At 56.1% G+C, this 27185-nt stretch overlaps 1 protein-coding gene across 28 annotated transcripts in view; it reads left to right on the top strand.

Annotated features, from left to right (window-relative positions):
- The window catches only part of PCBP3 (poly(rC) binding protein 3), a 286279-nt gene that overhangs the window by 249453 nt on the left and 9641 nt on the right, over nt 1-27185 (top strand). For 12 of the 28 annotated variants that reach the window (XR_013530629.1, XM_078358645.1, XM_078358646.1 and 9 more), the window contains 6 exons: nt 1267-1398; nt 2706-2834; nt 6115-6258; nt 9721-9762; nt 23034-23112; nt 23853-23912. Coding sequence is in view for 24 of the 28 variants with exons in the window: in XM_078358645.1 (XP_078214771.1) it covers nt 1267-1398; nt 2706-2834; nt 6115-6258; nt 9721-9762; nt 23034-23112; nt 23853-23912 (586 nt within the window). In the remaining 4 variants the exon portion in view is untranslated. The remainder of the gene's footprint in view (nt 1-1266; nt 1399-2705; nt 2835-6114; nt 6259-9720; nt 9763-23033; nt 23113-23852; nt 23913-27185) is intronic. The other 16 variants (XR_013530631.1, XM_078358651.1, XM_008986821.5 and 13 more) reach the window with 7 other exon arrangements.

Here is a 27185-nt window from a genome sequence, read left to right on the forward strand (position 1 = left end):
CATCAATCAAAAAAATGCTGCCCACTGGGCCTAAGCAATCTTATTATCTTTCTTTTTTAAGTTGTCTCTCAGTGAACAACTTTGTTAAAGTAAAATGTTCCCCCTGGCCAGCCCCTAAAACCCAATCATCCTTGGGGAATTGATGCCACTTAGAGAGACAGGCACAAGAATTCGGGTCGCAGCGAGTCCATTCAAGAAGGAGTTTCCCTGGAAGAGGCGGGTATTGAGACATGGCCCATGAGAGCGGGTGGCAGGAAGTGGACATTTAGTGCCCAGGCCTGTGCTTCAGGTCCCCGACCTGACACCTCAACACACAGAGCCTCTGCCCGGGCTCCAGCAGGTACAGCACCAGAGAGAACACTCAGAATGGATCAAAGTCAAGCTCTCAGCACAGAAAATAGACAAAGGGGACCTCCATCCCATTTTCTTGGTAGCCTGTAGCAGTCTGTCCAGGCACACACTGACCCCAAGCCTTGTTTGTAAGAAGAGGGCACTTTTTGTGGAGAGCAAACTGTATTGTCCGGAATCATAGTTTGGGCATGATGGACCCAGAGCCGAGAGCTGTTCTGGGGGAGCTGCCCTGTCACTGCCCCCGTGGAGCTGTCTGCTGCGCTCTGCGGTGCGCTCCAGGCCACAGTGGGACACTCCCCACACAGCTGATGGAAGCCCTCTTCCCCACGAGTTGCCAGCCTAAACCCAAAGCCCAGCTCCATCTCCTGGGTGTCAGGACCATGAGCCAAACACCATGCCACCCCCACCTCAGCCTTTCCTGCCCCTCACTTCTACATTAGCTACACATCTCTTTCCCCATGCCGGAACCCAGGAGCCGTTGTCTGCCCCTGTGGCCTCAACACCCAGTCATGGCCTGTCCCCCATGTCCCTGCTCCACCTGGCCCTGATTATCAGCCCCAGCCCCAGCTGGTCTCCAGCCTCCATTCTCCCCTCTCCTTGAGCCAGTGTCTGCACTCCTCTGTCAGCCTCTCTGTCCACACCCCTGCCCACTAGGTCTCCACGACCAAGGCCAGACCTGCCCCAACCCCACTGCGGCGCGGTGACCATCCTGCCTTCCATCTGTATCCAGCTCAGCAGCATCTCCTGGTCCTCCCTCGTCTGACCCGGCTTGGCCACTGTGTCCTCGGCTATGCACGGGAGGGGCTCTGTCGGCTTCTGAGCATGGGAAGCCAGGACGCACCCCCTGCACTCCCCCTGCTTTCTCACTGCACGAGGCCTGATGTGAGGCCAACACACCTGTCTCTCCCCTTCTAGGACATCATCAACTCCATGAGCAACAGCCCTGCCACCAGCAAGCCCCCAGTGACGCTGAGGCTGGTGGTGCCCGCCAGCCAGTGTGGGTCCCTGATCGGCAAAGGAGGCTCCAAAATCAAGGAGATCAGGGAGGTAACAGGACCTTCCCAGCTGGGTGGGTGCACAGCCTCTGGGCAGGCTGGGGGTGGTGGGCACAGGCCAGGCAGCCTTCCTTAGCCTCATCCCTGCTGTCTGCAAGCCCAGCACTGGCCACACAGACCCTGCAGCTCAAAGCCCGAAACAAGAACACAGGACACATAAGCAAGCAGAAGTGCACTGCAGGGACCCACCCCACCCCCTGACTGCGCACCTGTGGACCCACCCCACCCACTGACTGCATACCTGGAGACCCACCCCACCCCCTGACTGCGTACCTGTGGACCCACCCCACCCCCTGACTGTGCACCTGTGGACCCACCCCACCCACTGACTGCACACCTGGGGACCCACCCCACCCACTGACTGTGTACCTGGGGACCCACTCCACCCCCTGACTGTGCACCTGGGGACCCACCCCACCCCCTGACTGTGCACCTATGGACCCACCCCACCCACTGCCCACCTATGGGCCCAGCTCACCCACTGCTCACCTGTGGACTCACCCCACCCACTGCCCACCTATGGGCCCAGCTCACCCACTGCTCACCTATGGACCCACCCCACCCACTGCCCACCTATGGGCCCAGCTCACCTACTACTGCTCACCTATGGACCCACCCCACCCGCTGCCCACCTATGGGCCCTGCCCACCCACTGCACACCTGTGGATCCTGCCCACCCTACTGCTTACCTGTGGGCCATGCTGGGGACAGGGGGGATCCTGCTTGTCACATGGCTCTGGGCAAAGGAGGCCCTGGGCACTGGGCATGGCATCTGCTCCCAGTGAGGGGCCTCCATGGCACCCAGAGGTGGCCCTGAGCCATTGACCTGACCCAGCTGGTGGAATTTGCAGGTGTGAACTTCACGTTCCCACATTTGTCCTGTTTCAAGGAGAGCCTGAATCCTTTCCCTGTGCAGCAGGGCAGCCACCCCAATCTTCATTCCTTGCCCATGACCAGAGTCCACCTTTCTTTGTGACCTAAAACTCTGCAGAGGAGAGAGAATTCCATTTATTTGAAAAGAGTACTTTGTTTCCCTGAAAACACCTCTGGTTAGATGCTCCTATCTAGGCTCACCCAGGTGCCACGTGCACCCAAGAGAAGGTGCAGGGCCGGGTGCCAAGCTGTGGTGGCAGGGGCAGCACGGGGGTGGTTCTGATGGGGCAGGGAGGGGGCACGTGGCCCATATGCAGGTCTCCAAGGACGTATCCTCAGAGCTGCTGTGGGTGCTTAGACTCAGAAGGTGCTGCCGCCCCATGTGGTGCCACCCTGGTGCTCTCTTCCAACGTCCCCTCTCTCCAGTCCACAGGTGCCCAGGTGCAAGTGGCTGGGGACATGCTGCCCAACTCCACGGAGCGGGCGGTGACCATCTCAGGGACCCCGGACGCCATCATCCAGTGCGTCAAGCAGATCTGTGTGGTCATGCTGGAGGTACTGTCTGTGCACTGGGGCCAGACCATCTCAGTACCAGATTTGCCTCCTGCACTGCAGGCAAAGGCTTGGTCGCCCCGGTCACCCCTAGGACTCACACAGTTGGGGCTGTGGGGGCTCCTGATCTGGGCTTCCAAGGCAGCTGGAGTGAGAATTTGTGCCAGTGTGGGCACGTAAGGGTGCTGGGGCTGCTAGCTGAGGGTCCAGTGTCCATGGCGGCATCCAGGGCAGAGCATGTGGAGAGGAGGGAGCCCCTCTCCAGAGTTGGAGGAAAGGTTATCATCCCACTGAGGGGCCTTCTGCGCGGAGTGGGAGCTGCAGACACGGTGCTCATGGTGCCAGAGCCAGGCCTTGGGGGCAGCTGGGTGTGGGAGGGGTGCACGGGCGGGAGGCTCCTCTACACATGCAGTTCTGCAGAAGGAGGCATCAAGGCACCATGGAGGAACCAAGGGCAGAACTCAGGAAAACACACAAAACCCATGCAGAAGTAGAGACAGGCGAGCAAAAGCTTTAAATGGAAAAGCAGAGAGGGGCCCTCACAGCAGATGCCTCTCTTGAAATTTTGGGGGAAGGAAAAAATTCTGACATATACTCAAAGTTCATGAAGCCATCAATAGTTGCCAGCTTTTCCTGAAGGGAAAATGAATAAGCCCACCCCAAATGGAAGGTTCTAGCAGCTCTGTGGAGTCAGTCTCCAGCCCCTTCTGCAGCCCAGGCTCATGCTCTCTCGTACTTGGCTTGGAGTTCAAACCCATGTTTGACTCTTTAAAAAATGTCTGTATAGTTTCTGTTTTCCTGAAGTTAAATATTTTGTGAAGTCAAAAATATTTTTCAAAATATGCTCGTTCTGAAATCTTCCCCACTCCCTGGTTAGGGTGACAGTTCGAGGCTGATCTGAGCTCTCTGTTTGACCCTCCTGTCTCCGGGGCCCTGGCGGCCCTGCGGCCGAGGCTCAGAAGCAGTCAGTGACAGGAACAATTCTAAGAGGGACATCCCCATGGAGGGCCAAGGTCCAGCTCCGAATGACACTCGGGTCATCAGCGCCACCTAGTGCCTCTGCTGCCTGCATCCTGGTGCCGCACGGTGCCACGCAGTGCGGCCCCACAGACCAGGCCATCGTCGAAACCACCTGTCTCCTTCCTGGGCTGGGTGGTCTGAGCAGGACAGGGAACTCACAGCAGACGTGACGTGAAGATGGCTGGGCAGCCACCCTCACCCCTACTGGCTGTGCAGCACCAAGGCCGGGGCACCATCATCCCAGGGAGGAAGATGCATCACACCTGGAAACAGCCTGGCCCACCCTCAGCTAAAGAGTGGCTGGAAAAACAAAGCCAAGGGTGCTTAAAGATCCCCCCGGTTGATTTCAGGACTTCTGGGCTGGGTAGTGGGCATGCCTCACCTCACACACAGGAGATTGTGGAGGAAAGGGCTGCCCACAGGAGATTGTGGAGGAAAGGGCTGCCCAGGCTGCTCTGAGTCTGTGTGGGGCCTGCCGAGAACACAGACATAGCCACAGATGGTGCCCTGCCCACCCAGGGCCCAGCATCCCTACACCCAGTGCAGGGAGGGTCATGCCACCCCAGGGGAGGCCAGCAGGCCCTGTGCCCACACAGGAAGCAAGAATCATAGGTCAGTGTCAGCTAGGAGCTTCTGTGCCAGGGTGGCGTTGGGGGCCCATCGAGCAGGGGCGCCAGCATCTCCAGGAGCCAGGGAGGGCAGTGGCAGCGGCAGCTTCCGTCCACCCTCAGTCAGTTCCTCCCACCCCAGGGCCAGCCTGGGTCAGCCCAGACCCTCCCAGCATCCCCTTCCCCATATTACTGGAGGTCACACCCAGAGCCCTGGCTCTGCTGATCCAACCACCCGTCCCCAGCATGGTGCTTTGAGTGTGAGTGGCGCTCCCTGAGCACTGAGCTGGCCCTGAGCCAGCCGAGGCCCCAGAACTCCCAGCACGGCAGGCTCCCCTGCCAGGAACGGTTCTGTGGGCCCAGCCCCACCTCTCCCTGCTGGACTGACCCCAGCTGGGGTGCCCCCCAGGCCTAGGACTCCCACTTCCCTGTCCTGGGCCCGGGGGATGGCCACACAGGGGGCTGACCCAGGAGGAGGGTCAGGCTAAAAGTGTTAACCCTGAGTTTCCCACAGAATAACCAAGGGAGATTTCCGCAAACCTCATCGTAACTGTGGAATTTTTCCTTTGGAGTCCATAAGCTCTTGGAAAATACTTTTTCAAATAGTGAAGTGGGATGTTCCCAAGTCTCCATGGGGATCTCTGCTGACTGTCACCACGGGCCAAGCTGAGCACTTTGGACATGGGTCCTGGTGGAGTCCTGCAGGGCTCCCCTTTCTCCAGGGCATTCAAGAGAACTGCTCCAAAGGGCCTCCCAGCTCCCTGTGAAGCTCCGCAGTCCAGGCTGACGGGCCCTGTGCATCCCAGGAGGGGCCCCCGCAGAGGGGCCAGCACCACAGGGCTCATCTGGGTTAGTGGCCAGCCCTTATCCAGCTGGGTCTTGGGCGTAAGGGACCCCCCAGCTGGCCTCGCACAATGGGACTGACCCTCCACACTGCCCCAGAGCCACCAGGGCTGTTCAGGGCAGGTGGTACTCTCAAGAGGCTGGTGTGTGGCAAACTGTACCCCAGCGCTCAAAGAGAAGGAGCCATCTGGAGGGGTGGGGCCGTGGGGACTGGAGTTCTTCCCTCCCCTCTCCAGCACTGCTACAACTTGGGGAGGCTGAGGAGGGTGGAGCCGGTGCAGGGGGTGAGTGGGGTGGGCCAGGACACGCCTCTACAGTGCAGGGGTGAGTAGGGTGGGCCGGAGCCTCCCCAGAACAGGGGGTAAGTGGGGCAGGCTGGGGCGTGCCTCCCTGGTGCAGGGCAGGTGAGTGTGGTGGGATGGTGCGTGCCCTCCTGGTGCAGGGGGTGAGTGGGGTGGGCCAGGACACGCCTCCACAGTGCAGGGGTGAGTAGGGTGGGCTGGAACCTCCCCAGAACAGGGGGTAAGTGGGGCAGGCTGGGGCATGCCCTCCTGGTGCAGGGGGTGAGTGGGGTGTGCCGGGACTCACCTCCCTGGTGCAGGGTTGAGTGGGGTGGGCCGGGGCGTGTCTCCCTGGTGCCGGGTGGGTGAGTGGGGCAGGCCGAGATGTGCCTCCCCAGTGCAGGGGGTGAGGGGGCGGGCTGGGGCTTGCCTCCCCAGTGCAGGGGTGCCTGGGGTGGGCCAGCGCCTCACCGTTGCCAGGCTGCAAAGCTGCTCTAATGCTTTCTCTCCCTCTCCTGTCCCTTTTCCTAGTCCCCACCGAAAGGTGCCACCATTCCCTACCGCCCAAAGCCCGCCTCCACCCCTGTCATTTTTGCAGGTGGTCAGGTAAGAGCCGACCCGCTCGCGGCCTCCACTGCCAACCTCAGCCTTTTACTGCAGCACCCGCCGCTGCCCGTTAGTGCACTCAGGTTTTCTCACCTTCTCACGTGCACGTCTCCCACCCGCACTGGACGCAGAGCTCTCCCACCTACACCCAGCACCGGCTGGGGCAGGGCCCTCAGAGCACCGCCCCATAGAGACAGCCCCACAGAACTGTGTTCTCCTCCCCAACCGAGGCAGGAAGGATGAGCAGACCACACTGAGATCTGGCTCTGCCTAGCCAGTGCCTGGGAACTGGCTGCTTAGCTAGCCGGCACGCAGACGCTTTCCAGGTGACTTTGCGGCTCATGCTGGAAACAGCTGGCATGGAGAGAACCAGGGTCTCGTTTCCCGACATCCATGTTCCCAGCTCCCAGGATGCTCTCGTAGCAGAGACATGCGGGAGGGAGGAGCTCTGCACAGAGGAGGGACGCGTGGCCTGGCGAGCTGTAGGCCTGGCGAGCGGGCGTCTGCATGGCTGTGCCGGGACCTCCCTCTGCTCTGAGAAGGGGCTCTGCAGGTGCCCAACATCGTGTCTGCAAAGCTGGCCCCTTTGGTTTCTGCACTCCAACTCTGTGTTCTCCTGCCAGGAATGGCAGCACCTCTGGAGGAGCTCAGAGGATGGGGGCCCTGCCCCAGCCCCTCACTTGAGCCCAAACCCTGCCCAGGGCACAGGGAGCACCCACCCACCCAGGGCTCCTGCGGCCCTCCGTGGCCAACAGACTTGGAAGGTGTCCGGCGGGGGTTGGCCTGGAAGAGCTCTGCGTCCAGTCGGCCTCGGTGTGTGTCTTTGTTCAAGGGAGAGTTGAGGCAGATGTCCCCACCGGTTACCCTGGCAGAGCAGAACGGGCCTGAGGTTTTACTTTCCCATCAGAAAGGAGACAGAAGAGGCAAATGTTAGGACTTTTCCTGGTGTTTTCCTTATGGTGTAAAGGAATCTTATCAGAGCTCCCACTTGTGGCCCATGTTGGAGGGAGAGGCAGGGGCGTGTCCATCCCTTCCCTCCTGGGTGTCCCGCGTGCTCAAAACAGAGCACGCCTTCGCCCACCCCCCGACCCTGCACCAGCCTCGTCTCCACAGCCCGGCACACACCCCTTCCTGCCCTGCTGTAGTCAGGGAGCCCCCACATGCACACGCCGTCCTTACAGCAGCCCCAGGACACAGCCCCAGGACACGGCACACCCCTATTTTACAGCCAGAAAACTGGGCCTGACGAGCCAGGGATTTGCCTGGTGTCAGCCTTGTGGGCACACAAGAGGTGTCCTTACCTCACCAACCCAGGGAGCTCTGGTCAGGGATCACACGGAGTCACACAGTGGGAGAAGTCCCTGTGCAAAACTCCGTTTCACTGCTTTCCCCCCAATTTCGTGGTTAATTAACAGGGTTAGTAACCTCTGTTGACTCCACCTTGATGTTTAAACAAATCCATAATATCCACATGTGGAGTCTTCAAGCCACTGGGGGTGGGGTCACCGCTCCAGGGGAGAGGGTGCACAGAGCCCTGCTCAGCTGCCAGCCATGCGCCCCTAACTCCTATATAGAAGGGGCAGCCCGCCCTCCCGACTGCAGCAGTTGAAGGGCTCTGTGCAGTGGGTGCTGTCCCAAGGCTGCTGCTAAAATGTCAGCCCTTTGAGAAGTGGGCCCCAGGGTCCTGGGAACAGTCTGGCCTGGCCAGTGGTCAGCCTTGGTGGTGTGGAGGACAGAGTCGCAGGGAGTTACCACCCTGAGATGCCCCAGGGGAGCTGCTGAAATGCAAACCCAGAAGTGAGGGCATGAATGAGACCTGAGCCTGCAAGTCACTGGTGTCTCCTGGATGACTCAGACCCAGAGTGCCTAGATTAGGACACACAACCCAGTACAGACATAAGAGAGGTCACCTGGAGGACCCGCCCACTGTATTTCTGTCCAGTTGCAGAAATCAGGGGCCTAAAAGATGCCCCACCACTGTGAGTGCTCTGAGGGCGCCCATGCAGCTCCCCTGCGGCCTCTGCACCAGCAGCAGCTCCTGTCAGCCACCCCCAGTTTCTAGCACGACATGTTCACGGGTTCAATTAGCAGAGCCTGCTAAGGGACAAGCAGATAGAAAACATAACGACAGTAAGAAGATAAGGTCAGAGAAGCAGCGTGGCCTAGGTTGCAGAATGCTCTGAGCCCTTGCAGTTCAGCTCAGACAGGCAGGGCTGACCTGGGACCCCGTGCACTGAGGGGGCGGCTCCCAGCATGAGTCCCAGGGCCCGTCACCTTCGGTGACACATTGGAACCTGTCCCTGGCAGCGCCTTTACAAAACACTTGCAGTTGGTCCTCACAACACTTTGTACAGGACAGTGGGGTTCCTGCTGGATCTGATAAGATTCTTTTACTTCCTCTGCCGAGGCAGCACAGTGGCCCCGCGGCCCTGGGGTTTCTTTCAAAGCCGGGCTCAGGCGGCCTTTATCTCCCAGGATTGGCCTGTTTAGGATGAAAACTCTTGGCAGATTCAAAACCCATGGGAGGGTTTGGGCTGCACAAAGGTGACACGCATCCTTCCCTGAGGCACCCCTCAGGTGTGCAGGGGCCCACGTGTAGTCACCGAGGACACCACAGGTCCTCATGGGAAGTGGCATGGGCCCGCAGAGCCAGGGGCTGGTAGCCGCGTCCTCCACCCCAGGGCCACCAGCAGGCCTGGTGCAGCTCCGTCCGCTGCAAGTCCTGACAGCTGGTCATGCTCTTTGCTCTCCCTTGACTCTGTGTGGTCCATTTGTTGTCTGGCCATGAAATCACCTGAATCACCTGAAAGCATCTTTGCCGAAGGGACCTACGGGGCAGGTGGGGCCTCACCTGCCCAGATTTCAGAGTCAGTGTGGGTGGGAAGGGGCTGCAGGTTGGAGTCACTTTTGAAGGCAAGGGAAATACTGAACCAAAATGAGGCCTCGGGGGCCCCACATGACATCTTGGGTGGGGTGCATTGCTGCCCCCACAGCAGAAGGGCTACCCCCTCCCGTCTTAAGGGCTCTCAAGAAAGGCAGCAAGCCATGACTGACGCAGACCCGCTTCCTGTGTAGACTGGCTTTTGCCGAACTTTTAGAGCTTTCTTTTGTTGTTTGTATTTCTTGGGGTAAATATTTCCCAAAAGTATTTACTCAGACGGCTGATTAAATTTTCAAAACCTTAATACTTAGTGGACCTCCTACTGGGGAGTCAAACAGATCATTCTTAGATGATTTTGCCTTAAGAAACTTGGAGTCGCAGGAGTTGGAAGCATCGTGGCTGAACTGTTGCCCTCCAACCCTCAGACCTGGCCAGCTCAGCTCTGCCCGCCCAGAGGAAGTGGGCGAGTCTCCCCTGGGCTCCTGGTCCCTGGGAGGGTCGGCCCTTTGTCCCAGGATGGCGACAGGTGGAGAGGCCCAGGACCGGGAAGTGTCTACCAGAGGGTCCCTGTGTTACTGGAGGGTGGTGGCGGTGATGGGCCGAGGGGCAGCCGGGTCACAGTCTGACGGGGTCTCTCTCTGTCCCTCTAGGCCTACACAATCCAGGGCCAGTACGCCATCCCCCATCCAGATGTGAGTCTTCACTTTGCTTCCTCTCTCCTTTCTCTTCTCATAGTTGTTTACCTACCTGCATGCTGCTGTTAATTGCTACTAACATTAATATTACTCAATAATATTAATCAACTTCTCAGCGTTCCCGACCTGTGTCGTATCCATATGACCTTGAATAACCTTTTAACCTCTTAGCACTAATCTTGCTTGTGTTGAGGACTTGGCCTGATGTCAAATTGTCTTGATTCTGCCGCAGTCCTGGGTTTTCCTCCCTCACATGGGGCCTCAGAGGGAACTGAGAACAGTTCTGTCCTATCAGGGTGCTGAAGGTACACTCACCCCACAGGCAGGGGTTAGTGGCGCTTTCTGTGTGCCTGCGAAGTTGGGTGACATTATCAAACAGGCCACAAAGATACCTTGGCAAGGACATTTGAGAGCCTGGTGAAATTGACTCTCCCCTTTCAGAGTCCAAATGGAAACGTAGGGTCCATCTACACATAGAGAACCCAGCAGAAGAAAGCCAGTGGGGCAGGCCTCTGTCTTCCTTCCAGAGTCAGTGTGATGCACGCTGGCGTCACCGTCCCTGGCTCTCGTGCGGAGCTGGGTCCCATGTGGCTCCATGCCCAGCGGCTCCCACCCCTCTCTCCTGCTGTGCTGGGTCTGGGTGTAATTCCAGTGCTGGAGGAAGAAGATGCCCTCAGATAAACTGTCCAAGGGGAACCCTGGGCTGCACTGGGCTGTGCAGCTCTGAGCCCTTGGGAGCCTAGAGATAAAAGTTGCTCACGAGTTTGTGAGCAAAGGTCCTCTCTGGAGACCGCTTTAGGGCCGCCAGGGAGTGAGGGCTGCACAGCAGGCACTGGGGAGAGGGGAAGGGAGAGGAAGAGAGAACAGAGAGATGGCCTCAGCGGAAGCTGCTTGGTGCTGTCTGCAGATGGGAAAAACCTGGAATTGGTTCTGAGGAGGCTTTCTCTTCTCTAAACCATTTTGAATGTTGCCCAGCTCAGCTGCTGCTCCTCCTAACGCAGTTCTGGGCCGTGTGCTGCTCCCTGTGAGCTGGACGGAGTAGGGCTGCTCAGGGGCCTTCGGCAAACCCTGCTGCCTCTGAGTCGGGGCGGGGACATCCATCCAAGTGAGATGAGACAGGAACATTTTTAAGAATTAATGATCATTAAATAAGTCTTCGATATAGAGATGCAATATCATTGCAGGAAAATTTACGAGTGGAGAAGAGATACCAATAGTTATTCCATTTAAAAGAATTCTCATAGAGGCAACACATGAAACCAATGGTAGAGAAACGCTATCAAGAAAAGTCTTTCCCCACCTGCCCCCGAGGCCATGTTTAGTGGCTCCTGGCTTTAGACCTTTGGCGACACTGCTATAGCTACATCAAGGACATCTCATCCTGGAGTCAGCTGTACCCACCAGTGCCTGAACCCACCAGGAAGCCGGGCTGTGGCCACCACTCACCGGAAGGCACTGTTGGGACTGCCCCAGCCTGCGCCCAGCTGCAGTGTTAGGCAGAAGCAGAGGCGTGTGTGTGTGTTTGTCCCCGTGCGTGTGTGCGGCAGGGGTGCAGGGGCTGCTGTGATGCCTCCTAACAGAAAGCCTATGTGAAGGAAAATGGCAATGGAAGCCAGGGGAGTCAGAGCTGACTTTCCAGGATGGCCCAGGTCTGTTTCAGACTCAGGACAGGTGGCCATGCACATCTAGGGATGTGTGTGTGCAGAGGCGGGTTCTAAAGGGGGTGTCGCTTGACTTTGCAAAGCTCTGGAACCTGAGGGAAAGGCAGCGTGTGGCTCTTCTGGTAAAGGGAAGGTTAGTCGATGGGGTCAGGGGTTTAGGGCCTCACTGTGGCCCTAAAGTTCAGACCTGCAGGGACCCTCTGGTGACGCTCATGGGTTTCCTGTGGCCACAGAGCCTAAAGTTCCCACTGCCGCCTTTGGCTGAGCGCCCATCTGAGTCAGAGTGCTTGTTGGTCTGAAATTCCCAGAGGCCATGGCTCTGTGTGCACATGTGTGGGAGCGCACATGTGATGGGTGTGGGTATTGGCTTTTACGTGGATCGGTGGCTTTGCTTTCCCACGTGACTTTCTCAGCATCTCTTATAAATGGGCAGCTTTGCAGATTCTTTCAAATTGGCTTAAACGAACGTGTAACTAGCTGTTGGAGAACTGCCTCCGTGCACATGGTAGTGGTTTGAGATACCTGGTGCTGTGCTTTAAATGCATCTGTTCCTCCACTTCCCATGTTGGAACCGCATCAACAAGGTGATGGTATTTGAGGGTGGGGGTCCCGGGGCTGGGCGTGATTGGGTCACGAGGGCTCCACCCTTGTGAACCTCGTTGGTGCCTCTGTAACAGGGGCTTCAGGGAGCCCCCCCCACCCCTCCTGCCATGTGAAGACAGAATGCCATGTTGAAAGCAGAGACGGGGCCCTTCCCAGACACCAAACTGGCCAGCACTGTGATCTCCAGTTTCCAGCCCCCGTCACTGTGAGCTACACGTTTATGCCGGCTGTGAATTACCCAGTCCAAGGCATTCTGTCCCAGCAGCAGGAGTGGACTCAGATGCTTGGTTCCTTCCTGGGAAACAGCTGTCTGTGGAAGACATTCTGTTGTCTGCGTCAGTGCTGTGAGATTTGCAGAACAGCTGTTATTAATAGAAGCGTGGAAGCTTCCATAGTGCTTTTCTTGCAGGCATATAAAATTGAAGGCTCGGACAATCACTTAATTCATTAAACACAAAAATAAAATGATCTTTTGGTGACATAGGTAACAATGATCAGGAAGCGATTTTCATCTTGGTATCTAGAAATTTTAAAGCTTCAATTTCTTAGACTATCAATACGATGTAGAATATATTGTTTTAATTTATAAAATAATTGAATAAAAGGTTATTTTTACGACAGTGGCGGCTTACCTACAGATGCTAGAGTCATTTTTTAGCAACATGATATTACCTGGTTGTGTGGGCCCATGAATAAGAAACATCACGCATAAGAAAATACGCTCCTTAGGTCTGAGTATTTCTTTACGTAAAACTAAAACATGCATGTGTTTTCTGTGTCCAGTTTTAAAAAGCATTTTCAGCTTGTTCTGATTTAAGAATCATTGGGCTGGCCGGGCGCGGTGGCTCAAGCCTGTAATCCCAGCACTTTGGGAGGCCGAGGCGGGTGGATCACGAGGTCAAGAGATCGAGACCATCCTGGTCAACATGGTGAAACCCCTTCTCTACTAAAAATACAAAAAATTAGCTGGGCACAGTGGCGCATGCCTGTAATCCCAGCTACTCAGGAGGCTGAGGCAGGAGAATTGCCTGAACCCGGGAGGCAGAGGTTGCGGTGAGCCGAGATCGCGCCATTGCACTCCAGCCTGAGTAACAAGAGCGAAACTCCGTCTCAAAAAAAAAAAAAAAAAAAAAGAATCATTGGGCTGGACATGGTGGCTCAGGCCAGCCGTGGTGGCTCATGCCTGTAATCCCAGCCCTTTGAGAGCCTGAGGCAGGTGAATTTCTTGAGCTTAGGAGTTTGAGACAAGCCTGGGCAATATGGTGAGACCCCATCTCTACCAAAAATACAGAACACTTTAGTCAAACCTGGTGGCACATGCTTGTAGTCCCAGTTACCCAGGAGGCTGAGGAAAGAGGATTCCCTGAGCCCAGCACATGGAGGTTGCAGAGAGCCAAGATCGTGCCACTACACTCCAGCGTGGGTGACAGAGTGAGACCCCATTTCAAAAAACAAGAAAAAAGGAGTCATTGGCACTCACCTGCCCACCCGCTTTTCTCCAGCTCCTCGCACACCACTTGCATCATTTTACCTGTGTCCTCCTAGAGTTGTATCGTGCTATTGATGTCCAGGTGTCCTGAAGAGGCACAAAGCCCTGCCCGACCACAGGAAGGACTTGGGAGGACAGAAGTGGACATTTCGGGGTCAGCCTCAGCCACGGTCCGGTCAGGTTCTCCAAGATGGCCACTAAGGAGCCTGGGAGACTGTCCATGTGCCTCTGTGTGTCCTGCCTGGCCCAGGCCAAGTGCAGTTTCAGAAACGAGAAAGAGAAACAGCACCTGAGACCTGGGACCTGAGAGCAGAGCAGAGAGCATGCACGCCTGGGCAGACTGCCTGACTCCCACCCAGCATGTCTGCCCCTCCTGAGAGCAGAGCAGAGCACGCATGCCTAGATACACACACACCTAGACACGCACATGCCTGGACACGCACACGCCTGGACACGCACACACCTGGACACGCACACGCCTGGACACACACACACCTGGACACGCACATGCCTGGACATGCACACCTGGACACGCACACGCCTGGACATGCACACGCCTGGACACACACCTGGACACGCACATGCCTGGACACACACACCTGGACACGCACACACCTGGACACGCACACACCTGGACACACACGCCTGGACACGCACACGCCTGGACATGCACACCTGGACACGCACACGCCTGGACACGCACACGCCTGGACACACACACACCTGGACACGCACATGCCTGGACACACACACGCCTGGACACGCACATGCCTGGACACACACACGCCTGGACACGCACACACCTGGACACACACACACCTGGACACGCACACACCTGGACACACACACACCTGGACACGCACACGCCTGGACATGCACATGCCTGGACACGCACACGCCTGGACACGTACACGCCTGGACACGCACACGCCTGGACACACACACGCCTGGACACACACACGCCTGGACAGACCACTTCTCTCCCACCCTGCACTTCTGCCCCTTTAATGACAGTGGTGCAGTTACACCAGAAAGGAATTGTTTTTTTCCTCAAAATATACCCTCATAGGCCAGGCACAGTGGCTCTCTCCTGAGATCCCAGCACTTTGAGAGGCCAAGATGGGAGGACTCCTTGAGCCCAGGAGTTCAAGACCAACTTGGACAAAAAAGTAAGACCCCCATCTCTACAAAAAAATAAGAAAATTAGCTGGGTGTGGTGGCACGCACCTGTAGTCCCAGCTTCTCAAGAGGCTAAGGTGGGACGGTTACCTGAGACCCAGAGGTCGAGGCTGTAGTGAGCAGAGATTGCACCACTGCACTCCAGCCTTAGCGACAGAGCAAGACCTCGTCTCAAAAAGAAGAAAAAAACACCCTCAGATATATGAATCTTTATTTCTAGTCTTCAAGTCTCCTAATCTCTCCCTTGCTTAACATCCCCATCATTTGAAGGGGACGTTGAAAGCAAGCAAAAACAAAACCCTTTTGGAGTTGATGACGCATTTGCCATGGAGGCTATTTTAGATGAGCCTTGCGCTAACCCTGTGAAGCAGATGCGGGACCGTGGGGCCAGTTCCACACACAAGCAGGGGGAAGCTCTGAGAGGTGCCTTGGCCAGAGCTGACGAGCCGGTGAGTGGGAGAGCCACCCAAGCAGCTGGACGTGAGTGGCAGACGTGGAGGAATGCTGGGAGTCAGATGGACACTGGTGTCTGCTAAGAAGCTGGTTCTTCCGTGAAAGAGTCGTGGGGAAATTGTGGAAATGGGTCATCAGAAGAGGGAGCTAGGGGTGGGATGCACGGCCAGATCCTGTGCTGGGTGCAGCCCTTCATCCCAGCTGTGCAATCCCCGGGACGCTGTCAGTGCCGTGCATTTCCCCTGGACACATGAAGGGCACGCACGGGCTCTCGTGACCATCTCATGCACCCGCAGAGATGTGAGCAGATGGTTGCAGAGTGCTTTCTTCTCCCACTTTTTCTGTGTCTCCCACTGGAACCACGTGGGGAGGTGGGCGAGGGGCCCCTCACACTGTAGTGAGAGAGTAGCCAATGCTGTGTGCCCTGGGCACCTGGTTGAGGGCCCCAGCCTCTCTGCCTCTGAAGCCTGACACTTTCCAAGACCCTGCAGCCGCGAGTGGTGCTGAGGCTTGCCCATGGCCCCACCTGCTGTCAGAGCTCTGCTACTGCAGCCATTTGTCTCAGGAAACAGGAGGCCCAGGCAGCCTGCCCTGTGGGCTGGAGTTCCATCTCTCCTCCGGTGGAACACCCCATCCTCTGCTGGGCCTCAGCGGCACGGCTCTCACACGCCGTTCCTGCCCTCTTGCCCTTCTCAGAACCAGACTTTGCATTTTTACAGGACCCTTGGGACGCTCACTGGCCCGTGGAGTTCTGAGAAACATTGATCAGGAGGCCTGAGAAGGAAGAACCCGCATCCAGTTGGAAGCCCAGGGGAGACGCGGAATGGAGAGAGAAAATTCCAAGAGACACACTTGGAGAACCTTCCAGAATTAGTAAGAGAAACCATCCTCACATTCAGAAACGCCAACAATTCACAAACAGGATAAACAAAGGGAAATCCATCCTAGAAATATCAAAGCAAGACTACGTGACACCAAAGACCAAAATCAAATCGTAAAAGCAATCAGAGAGACTATGACAAAGGGGCGGCAGTGAGAAATGAGGTTGGCTTCTCAGCAGCAGCTTTAGAAGCCAGAAGGTGGTGGCTTAGCCAAAGAAAATCGTCAGCATAAAACTCTGTCTCAAGGAAGGATCCTTCAAAGACCTACATGTAGCCATTTGTAGACAGACGGATGTGACCGGGAGGCCACAGCAGATGATCTTCTGATGGATGCCCTGTGGGTGATCCCGGAAGGAAGGCTGGAAATGCAAAGGAAAGTGTCCACATTTGGTTAGCAAGCATCATCTGTGGACTCACGGATGCCCTGCCTGATGCACAAGATTGACACAGGAGTCCAGTGGGGAGAAATGGCACACGTAAGATCAGGTGTGCGTGAGGAGACGGGAACACCCACAGGAGTCCAGTGGGGAGAAACGGCACACGTAAGATCGGGTGTGCGTGAGGAGGATAGAGACCGCACACGTAAGATCGGGTGTGCGTGAGGAGACCGGAACACCCACAGGAGTCCAGTGGGGGAGAAACAGCACACGTAAGACCGGGTGTGTGTGAGGAGACGGGAACACCCACAGGAGTCCAGTGGGGAGAAACGGCACACGTAAGATCGGGTGTGCGTGAGGAGGATAGAGACAGCACACGTAAGATCGGGTGTGCGTGAGGAGACCGGAACACCCACAGGAGTCCAGTGGGGGAGAAACAGCACACGTAAGACCGGGTGTGTGTGAGGAGACGGGAACACCCACAGGAGTCCAGTGGGGAGAAACGGCACACGTAAGATCGGGTGTGCGTGAGGAGGATAGAAACAGCACACGTAAGATCGGGTGTACATGAGGAGGATAGAGACCGCACACGTAAGATCGGGTGTGCGTGAGGAGACGAGAACACCCACAGGAGTCCAGTGGGGAGAAACGGCACACATAAGATCGGGTGTGCGTGAGGAGGATAGAAACAGCACACGTAAGATCGGGTGTGCGTGAGGAGGATAGAGACAGCACACGTAAGATCGGGTGTGCGTGAGGAGACGGGAACACCCACAGGAGTCCAGTGGGGAGAAACGGCACACGTAAGATCGGGTGTGCGTGAGGAGGATAGAAACAGCACACGTAAGATTGGGTGTGCGTGAGGAGGATAGAAACAGCACACGTAAGACTGGGTGTGCGTGAGGAGAATAGAAACAGCACACATAAGACCAGGTGTGCGTGAGGAGACGGGAACACCCACAGGAGTCCAGTGGATAGAAACAGCACACATAAGACCAGGTGTGCGTGAGGAGACGGGAACACCCACAGGAGTCCAGTGGATAGAAACAGCATACGTAAGATCGGGTGTGCGTGAGGAGATGGGAACACCCACAGGAGTCCAGTGGGGAGAAACAGCACACGTAAGATCGGGTGTGTGTGAGGAGACGGGAACACCCACAGGAGTCCAGTGGGAAGAAACAGCACACATAAGATTGGTTGTGTGTGAGGAGACATGGACACACGCAGTACTCAAGTGGATAGAAATGGCACACGTAAGATCGGGTATGAGTGAGGAGATGGGAACACCCACAGGTCACTGTCTCATTCCACTAGAGGGTGAAGACACCAAGTGTAGACTCTCAACGCACACGTTAAAATTCCAGTGACCACTAACAGCAAAGGTGTCCAATATGTAATGTCTGTGACAGGACAGGTGAAAACGAGTGAGGGAAAAACTGTTAACCTAACAGAAGAAAAGGAGTGAAATAAAGAAGAACCACTGGAAAAGCAGGACAATTTGAAAATAAGACGCCTAAAATAAGTCCAGACGGGATGATTGTGATGAAGGTGAAGTGAAATTCCAGGTAAGACGTGAGGCTGTCAGACTGTATTTTTCAGCTGAACAAATCGACAAGCAAACAAGCAAAAACGATTTTGTTTTTTTTCTTACAAGAGACACACCTCAAGCATAAGGACCCAGAAAAAAAGTGAAAGAATGAAGAGGCTAAGGAACAAGCAAGAAATAAACTGGTGAACCAACATTAACGTCAGCAGAAGGGAAAAAAACAAGACTTTAGGAAAAAAACTTTAGTCATTACATGTTGCTAAATTCACCTCACAGAAGATACAATAATTCAAAATTTGTACATGCTTAAAACATAGCTTTAAAATATATAAAGAAAATAGTTGACAAAACATAGAGAATTTGACGGACGTAGTGAACACCTGGCACACCTCTCTTTCCGAGAGTGATAGGCCAAGTAGACCCGTGTGAAGAAAGCATCATAGAGTTCTCCGTGATCCTGACGTTATTGACGGAGGTTGAACACTACGCCCAGCACCACTATAGAATTCACGGAGACATTTGCAAAACCTGATCACGTACCAGACCGTAAAGCACGGCTCACCATCTTTCAAAAATCGGAATCGTGTAGCTCACACTCTCAGAGCACAAAGCAGTTACAGTCATGCTCCACGTGGATGGTTCAGGCAACAGCAGACCACACAGACCATGGTGGCCGCATGAGAGCGGAGGGGAGCTGAGAAGTTCCTGGTGCAGCGCAGCACGTTACCCGATGCGTGCTGCTCCCAGCCGTGTAGCACATGCTGTTATGCACGGTTCGTCATTCCTCATGGCACTGGGTTATGTATTACTATGCTTTTTATCTTATGTTAGTATATTCCTTCGAATTATCTGAACAAGTTAGCTATAAAACAGCCTCAGGCAGGCCTGCAGGAGGTGCGCAGGAGGCACTGTTACCATCGGAGACGACTATGCCAGACTGTGTGGTTTGGTGCAGTGAGAGACTAGTAAAGTCTGGTTCAGACCTGAGAGCCCAGAACCCCCCACAAGGGAAGGAAGCCGCCCCTGAGATGTGGACGGGACAAAGCTGCCCACGAGAGCCTGGGAGAGGGCAGACGCTCCCCACCGTGCCAGAACGGCAGGTCATAATTTGCTTCCTGCCGTAAACAAAAACCATCTCCCATGTATCAAGAACTCCAACACAAGACAGAAGAATTTAGCAGTTTTAGGAGAAAATATGTAGAAGAATGTCATAGTCTCAGTTAGGGGGCATTTCTTAAAACGTAAGCTCGGACCATCAAGGAAAACACTGATGATTTCAACTACATTCAATTTTAGAATGCTGCTTCTAAGACCCCGCAGGCGAGTGGGGAAAAGAGCTGGGCAGCACGAATAACGGGCAGGATGGCATCGGAAATGCTGGCATCGGAAATGCCGGGGAGCTCCCGTGAAGTCAGCAAAAATCAAGCCCAAAAATGGACGAAGGACCAAGTTACGCATTTTACTGGGTAGGAAACACGAATGAATGCAGGTTGAAACTACCATGGCGGTGGCCTTGGCCTGAGGGCCAGTTGCGTGGCTGTGTTTGTTTTGTGATAATTCACTGAGTTGCATCTTAACAAATGCTTGTAATTTTAGTAGTTGTCTGTGTGTTACATTCTGAGTCAATGTGAAGTGGAAAAGGCAGTTTACAGAGAAACATCGGTCACCCTCCTGCCCTCCTCCCCTCCCCTTCTCCCTCCCTCCCGCCCTCTCGCCTGCCTGACTTTCTTCCCCTCCTCCCTCGACTTCTGTCTTTATTCTTTTTCTCTCAGTGATTTGGAGGTTCTGGTGAGAACCAAAAGTCTCATTTTTTACAGGCAGAATTTTCTCAAAAATTGTAAGGTCCCTTGACACTTAGTCCTGTTACCGCCTTTAAAAAATGTGGAAATTGAGTCCAAAAGAGATGCAGTGGCCGGACTGATGCAGGGCAGAGCCGGGTGAGCCTGTGTCCTGGGCTTCGTGCACCCGCTCGCCCATTCTTTCCACAGATGCCCACCCAGCACTCCCTGTGCTAGGCCAGGCCTCCCTAGGGTGTCCCTGTGTTTGTAGGTGGGGAGGAAAGAGATTCATCTGCTAGTGTGGACACTTCTTCCTAAAAAGCCAAACGTGTTGGGGACATTGTCACCTGCAGCACATCACAGTTGCCCCTCACTCACATCCATTCCCCATTTTATAGTTCAAGGAACTGGGGCCTGGAGCCACCAGGCCTTCCTATTACCACAGCCACAGGCCGGGCCATCTTGGAGCTGACTCGAGCCATTCCATCCGCTGCAGAGCCCAGGGGGCACCCCCTCCCCTGTGCTGCATTCCCTGGCCATGGGGCAGCTCCTGGGCCTGGCCACTAGGAGTCGGGGGTTTACGGACCCCGTCTGTGCCACTCAGCATCCAGTGACTGGGTGAACTCGCCAGGAGCGCCTAACCCCCCTTGCGGTTCTCCTACCCCACCTGGGCAGCCCCAGTCTTTCCTGACATGCCCTGTATAGGTGGGGCACCTTCACTAGGACCCCGATGCACCTGCTTTCTCCTGCTGCCCCCGCAGGGCCTCACGCCTCACCAGGAGGTAGACTTTGTCCCGGTGACTTCAGCTGGTGTCCTTGGGACAGCGTCTCCCCCACTGGCTCTCCTGGCACCCTCGTCAGGGGCTTGCACACACATCCCCTCAGGTAACCTGGCAGGCCCATTCACGTTACATCACAGGGCAGCGCAGATGGGAGCCAGGTCGTCTTCCTGGGCCAGCAGCCTGCCAGGCAGGGGCACCCTCAGCCCTCCAGCCCTTGCTGTGGCCTTCACAGGCACCCGCTCTTCAGGGCACTCTTAAAGCTGAAACTGACCCCTGACCTGAGCTCTCCTGCTGCAGCAGGAATGGCCTTGCTGAGTCTGGGTTACAGCCAGGTCTCCTTAGGGAAGCCTGGGGTCAGAGGACAGCCAGGAAGGCAGAGAGGCCTGGGCAGGGCCTGCTTTGCAGATGTGCCCCTATGTAAGTCCTTGCCAGATGCGTCTGCAATGGCAGATCGCTAGAAGGAAAGTCAGTCTGCGGCAGCAAACACCTCACAGTCTAATTGCTCTCCACTACACTCAGAGGTGTGTCAGAGGCCACGGGCTTGCTGTGGGGACCGGACCCCATCCTGTGGGAGCATGAAGAGGCCAGACAGCCACAGCACACCAGATGGCCCCCTCCTGCCAGGCCTGCCCTGCCCACCAGCAGGCAAAGCTAAAGGTCAGGGAGGGGCGGGGCTGGGGAGCAGCCCCCATCCTCCCAGGACACTGGGTACTGAGGTGGGGCCTTTATCTTGACTCTGGGTGAACTCTTAGGGGAGAGCTCCTGGGAGGCCGAGCACAAACCCACCCAGGAGCACACAGCTGGGAAGGTGCTGGGACCACGGTGGCTGCCTTCCTGACTGGGCTCCCTGGTGTCTGGGAACCTGGGTTCCAGAGATGGGGCAAGCATGGGGGTCTTGTCAGGTGCCCAGCAGCCGACCTCCTCGCATGCAGACAGCAACTCTGCTCCGAGTGTCCACACCTCCAGCCTTGGTGGCCTCTGCGGCAGTTCTGCTACCCCACACCCTGTGCAGTGAGGAAGCTGAGCTGCCTGCCTGGCTGGGGCCACAGGAGTCCACATGCAGCCACCACACGGGGATGTGTTTGGGTTGGATATTCTGAAAACGGTGGGAGGTGATGCCCCTCCCCGAATGTGCTGCCTCCCTTCCTGCCGGGCTGCCCCCCTACAGAGGAGCTTCGTCTGGTGCCCTCCTGAGCCCCAGGATACCCTCTGCAGTGCCCAGCCTTGGCAGGCCTGAGGCTGGAGGTCTGTGGCTCCGGGGAGAGCCAGGTGTGAGGAGCCCCGTGCCGTCTGCTGAGCAGTCCTGGGCTCTCCAAAGGGGGGATGTAATTTTGAGCATCCCACATGTGGCCTCATCTTGCCTCATGTACTATTATCTTTTGCTATTTTTAGTTTTTATTTAAGAAATGAGACTCAGGTAAAATAACTTTTAAAATGGCAGCAAAGGCTGGGCGCAGTGGTTCACGCCTGTAATCCCAGCAATGGGAGGCCGAGGCGGGTAGATCACGAGGACAAGAGATCGAGACCATCCTGGTCAACATGGTGAAACCCCGTCTCTACTAAAAATACAAAAAATTAGCTGGGCATGGTGGCGTGTGCCTGTAATCCCAGCTACTCAGGAGGCTGAGGCAGGAGAATTGCCTGAACCCAGGAGGTGGAGGTTGCGGTGAGCCGAGATCGAGCCATTGCACTCCAGCCTGGGTAACAAGAGCGAAACTTTGTCTCAAAAAAAAAAAAAAAAATGGCAGCAAAGCCCCCTTGAAAAGTCTTGTGGCTCAGGGACTGGGGAGGAGAAGGGCTGGGGGCAGCCTGCAGGGACTGGGGGCACAGGCAGCTCCCAGCTGAGGGCCTGAGGTGTCCCTCACTCACACCTTCCACAGAACCTTCCAGCAGTAGTGTTTTGTAATCCCAGGAAAGGCGAGACCCTCCTGGAGATGACTAGAAGGCAGGTGTGTGGCCCTTCGGGTGTCCCCTGAACCCCAGGTCACCTCCTGGGTAAAGCAAGGCCCTGCAGGGGAGGGGAGGGGCCAGGCCTAGCACAGGTGAGGCCAGGGTGAGCTTTGCAAGCTAGAGCCTCTGGATCCCACAGGGGCTAGCCTGAGGTTTGTGACTAGTGACTCGGTCTTGAGTCTCCTAGACACGCAGCTTGTCTTCCTCTGTGGCTCCCACACTCTCCCAGGCCCTCTGTGACCCACTGGCCCCAGCCAGCTTCCTGTCCACACCAGCTGGTGAGAGGGAGGCTCAGCTAGTCCAGGCTGGAGCTGCCAGGGAGCCAGGGAGAGAAGACGGCGGCTCCCTGTGCTGCTCTCCGCATGCCCAGCAGCGGCCCCACGCCCGTTCATAGCCTGGGCTCCATTGGCTTCCCCCAGGCCAAGTCCTTGCGTTCTCTTGCGTCTGCCATGTGTCCGCATGGCCCTCTCTATCTATCTGTGCAAAGTTCTGTTACTGCCTTTTTAATTTGGTGTGACTTGTACTCAATGACAATAACCTTCTTAGCTCTCATGTCCCTCCTACCCCAGCAGTTGACCAAGCTCCACCAGTTGGCCATGCAGCAAACCCCCTTTCCTCCCCTCGGACAGACCAACCCCGCTTTCCCCGGTACGTACCCAGCCCTTTTCTCACCTCCTTCTCTTCTCACCTGGGGACTTTCTCTTTCTGAGCTGTGTCACTCAGTGCAGTGTGTGGACCGGTACAGTTGGAGTCGTGAGTCCCGGTGGTGCAGGGTTCACGTGCAGCGGGCATGCCAGGGCCGGGGCCGGGGCCGATGCCGGGGACAGGGCGGGGCGGGAGGTGGGTCTCACTCTAACTGTGGGCCAGTTCACCAACAGCTGGCCTTGCCGTAGCCTTGCTGTGAAGAGACGTCTGCTCACTGGGAGTCTGCGCTTGATAGGCAGTGCTCTGTGCTGTCCCCGGTGGCCCTTCCTGTTGAGCACACCCACTGGGCTGCCCTGGAGGCTTTTCTCCAGGAGCAAAAGCACAGACAGCAGCGTGGATGCTCTTCGGCAGGAAGCCACTGTACGTCCCGGGGTGGCACCCAGCCCTGCCCCAGGAGAGCAGTGGCCGAGTCAGCCCCAACCCAGTCGCCGTCACGAGGCCGTCAAAGGTGGCCAACCGTGGCAAGCCCCCGCTCCCCCAGGCGTGCCTGGCAGCTGGGCCTCCCTCCCCTCAGAGACGTGGCGTGCCTGTGGCTGAGCCCCTGTCCCCCTTGCGTGCCTGTGGCCATGGCTGGAGAGGCCCCGGTGCATGCGCCAGTCATATTTTGAGCTTCCCTAGTTGAAGGGACACTGCTTATCTCCTTGAGGGCAAAACATTAAACCTGTCTCTTCTTTGCTCTCCAGGAGAAAAGCTGCCTTTACACTCCTCCGAAGAAGCTCAAAATCTGATGGGCCAGTCGTCAGGTAACACAAAGCCACATGCCAGGAGAGCAGGCCAGGGCTGCAGAGCAGAGCCCAGTGGGAGTGGGTGTGGGGCCTGCTGCAGCAGCTCACAGCTTCCATGAGGGCTGTGGACCAGCCTCAGGTGCTGCCGAGGGCGTGGGTGGCGCCACACTGCCACTGTGGCTGGATGGTGGGGCCTGAGGTGCTCAGGGCAGGGCACCACGGCCTTGCAGGAGCAGGAAATGGAGGCCTCACCGTGGCGTACTTTGGAAAAGGGTTTCCTAGGACTACGAGCAAACCTGTAAGGAGGAAGATCAGTCTGAGCTGGACTTCTGATCTGGAGTGAAATGCTTGTTCCTCGGACACTGTGGGGTAGCACGTAGATTTGTAGATTCAGTGACCAAGGCCATGAAACAGACACAGTTGTTTGTCTGGGGCTTAGTGGGTTCCTAGGTGCCCATGAGGAAGATACCACACACCCACCACTCCTCGTGGCTCTGTGTGCACATGGCGGGTGCCACAGCGGCTTCCTGGTGGCCAGACAGGTGTCCTGTGATGACCCTCCTCTCCCCATGGCCCTGTGAACTGCGCTGCACACACTTATCAGCCACGGCAGGTTAAACTGAGTGGGCAGCGACGGGAGGGGTTTGTGGCTGCTCTAATGCTGGGGCCAGGAGACTTCTCTTGTGGGCTTGGGCTACTGCTTGGGGCACCCTCATTTACCCCTGGTTTCTGGGATGCCATCATCTTCATAAGAAAGAGACTCATCTGGGCCATGCTGTCCTGAGATGGATGGATCCCTGGGCTATGCTGCCCTTAAGTAGATGGACACATCGGCCACACTGGCCTGAAGTGGATGAACACCTGGGAAGTCTGTCCTGAGATGGATGGACACCTGGGCCAGTCTGCCCTGAGATGGATGAAGGCCATGCCATCCTGAGATGGATGAACACCTGGGCCATGCTGTCCTGAAATGGATGAACACCTGGGCCAGTCTGTTCTGAGATGAATGGACACCTGGGCCAGTCTGTCCTGAGATGGATGGACACCTGGGCCAATCTGTCCTGAGATGGATGGACACCTGGGCCAGTCTGTCCTGAGATGGATGGACACCTGCGCCATGCCGTACTGAAATGAATGGACACCTGGGCCAGTCTGTCTTGAGATGGATGAACACCTGGGCCAGTCTGTCCTGAGATGGATGAACACCTGGGCCAGTCTGTCCTGAGATGGATGGACACCTGGGCCAGTCTGTCCTGAGATGGATGGACACCTGGGCCATGCTGTACTGAAATGGATGGACACCTGGGCCAGTCTATCCTGAGATGGATGAAGGCCATGCCATCCTGAGATGGATGGACACCTGAGCCAGTCTGTCCTGAAATGAACACCTGGGCCAGTCTGTTCTGAGATGGATGGACACCTGAGCCAGTCTGTCCTGAGATGGATGGACACCTGGGCCAATCTGTCCTGAGATGGATGGACACCTGGGCCAGTCTGTCCTGAGATGGATGGACACCAGGGCCATGCCATCCTGAGATGGATGGACACCTGGTCCATGCCGTCCTGAGATGGATGGACACCTGGGCCATGCCGTCTTGAGATGGATGGACACCTGGGCCATGCCGTCCTGAGATGGATGGACACCTGGGCCATGCCGTCCTGAGATGGATGGACACCTGGGCCATGCCGTCCTGAGATGGATGGACACCTGGGCCATGCCGTCCTGAGATGGATGAACACCTGGGCCATGCCGTCCTGAGATGGATGAACACCTGGGAAGTCTGTGCTGAGATGGAGAACACCTGGGCCATGCCATCCTGAGATGGATGGACACCTGGGCCATGCCGTCCTGAGATGGATGAACACCTGGGAAGTCTGTGCTGAGATGGAGAACACCTGGGCCATGCCATCCTGAGATGGATGGACACCTGGGCCATGCCGTCCTGAGATGGATAAACACCTGGGCCATGCCGTCCTGAGATGGATGAACACGTGGGAAGTCTGTGCTGAGATGGAGAACACCTGGGCCATGCCATCCTGAGATGGATGGACACCTGGGCCATGCCGTCCTGAGATGGATGAACACCTGGGAAGTCTGTGCTGAGATGGATGAACACCTGGGAAGTCTGTGCTGAGATGGATGAACACCTGGGCCATGCCGTCCTGAGATGGATGAACACCTGGGCCATGCCGTCCTGAGATGGATAAACACCTGGGCCATGCTGTCCTGAGATGGATGAACACCTGGACCATGCCGTCCTGAGATGGATGAACACCTGGGCCAGTCTGTCCTGAGATGGATGAACACCTGGGCCATGCCGTCCTGAGATGGATGAACACCTGGGCCATGCCGTCCTGAGATGGATGAACACCTGGGCCAGTCTGTCCTGAGATGGATGAACACATGGGAAGTCTGTGCTGAGATGGATGAACACCTGGGCCAGTCTGTCCTGAGATGGATGAACACCTGGGCCATGCCGTCCTGAGATGGATGAACACCTGGACCATGCCGTCCTGAGTTGGATGAACACCTGGGCCAGTCTGTCCTGAGATGGATGAACACCTGGGCCATGCTGTCCTGAGATGGATGAACACCTGGACCATGCCGTCCTGAGATGGATGAACACCTGGGCCAGTCTGTCCTGAGATGGATGAACACCTGGGCCATGCCATCCTGAGATGGATGAATACCTGGGCCAGTCTGTCCTGAGATGGATGTCCTGGTTATGCAGACATTTCTTTATATTATTAGCTTAACTTTAGTGCTGTCCTAGGAAGATTTCCTGTACTTTCCTCCCATCAATCAAAATATCCCAACTTCAGCAGGTGTGGCTCACTGCTGTCTGTTCATCTAAGTCTGCTTTGTTCAGGAATTTCTGTCTAGTACTCAGGCAGGACCAAGGAAATCTTTTAGTGACATTTTAAATGTCACCATTACAGAATGAGAGTTGGACCAGGAACCCATGTATAGATAGTTCAATAACCAAATGTTGCTTTGAAAGTATCTTTATTAAAGGAATATAAAAAACAAATTCTAGGCTTATATATGCAAAAGAAGAGTAACAGACAGTTGGAGGTGAATTGGCTTAGTCAGCACTAACTGATCCCCTCCTGTGCTGGACGGCCCCACAGGACCACATCCGCCCTGTGGGATCACTCCCTAGCAGGGAGATTGGCTGGCCACAGTGAGAGGATCCTCTGGTTGGGGGTGCCAGTGCCATAAGATGAGACAAGAGGTGGCATCGTAGACAGGCTGCCCCACCCAGGGCCCAGGGAGGGTGTGGCTAGCAG

The sequence above is a fragment of the Callithrix jacchus genome, chromosome 21 (assembly GCF_049354715.1).
Source record: "Callithrix jacchus isolate 240 chromosome 21, calJac240_pri, whole genome shotgun sequence".
In the NCBI taxonomy this organism is placed as follows: domain Eukaryota; kingdom Metazoa; phylum Chordata; class Mammalia; order Primates; family Cebidae; genus Callithrix; species Callithrix jacchus.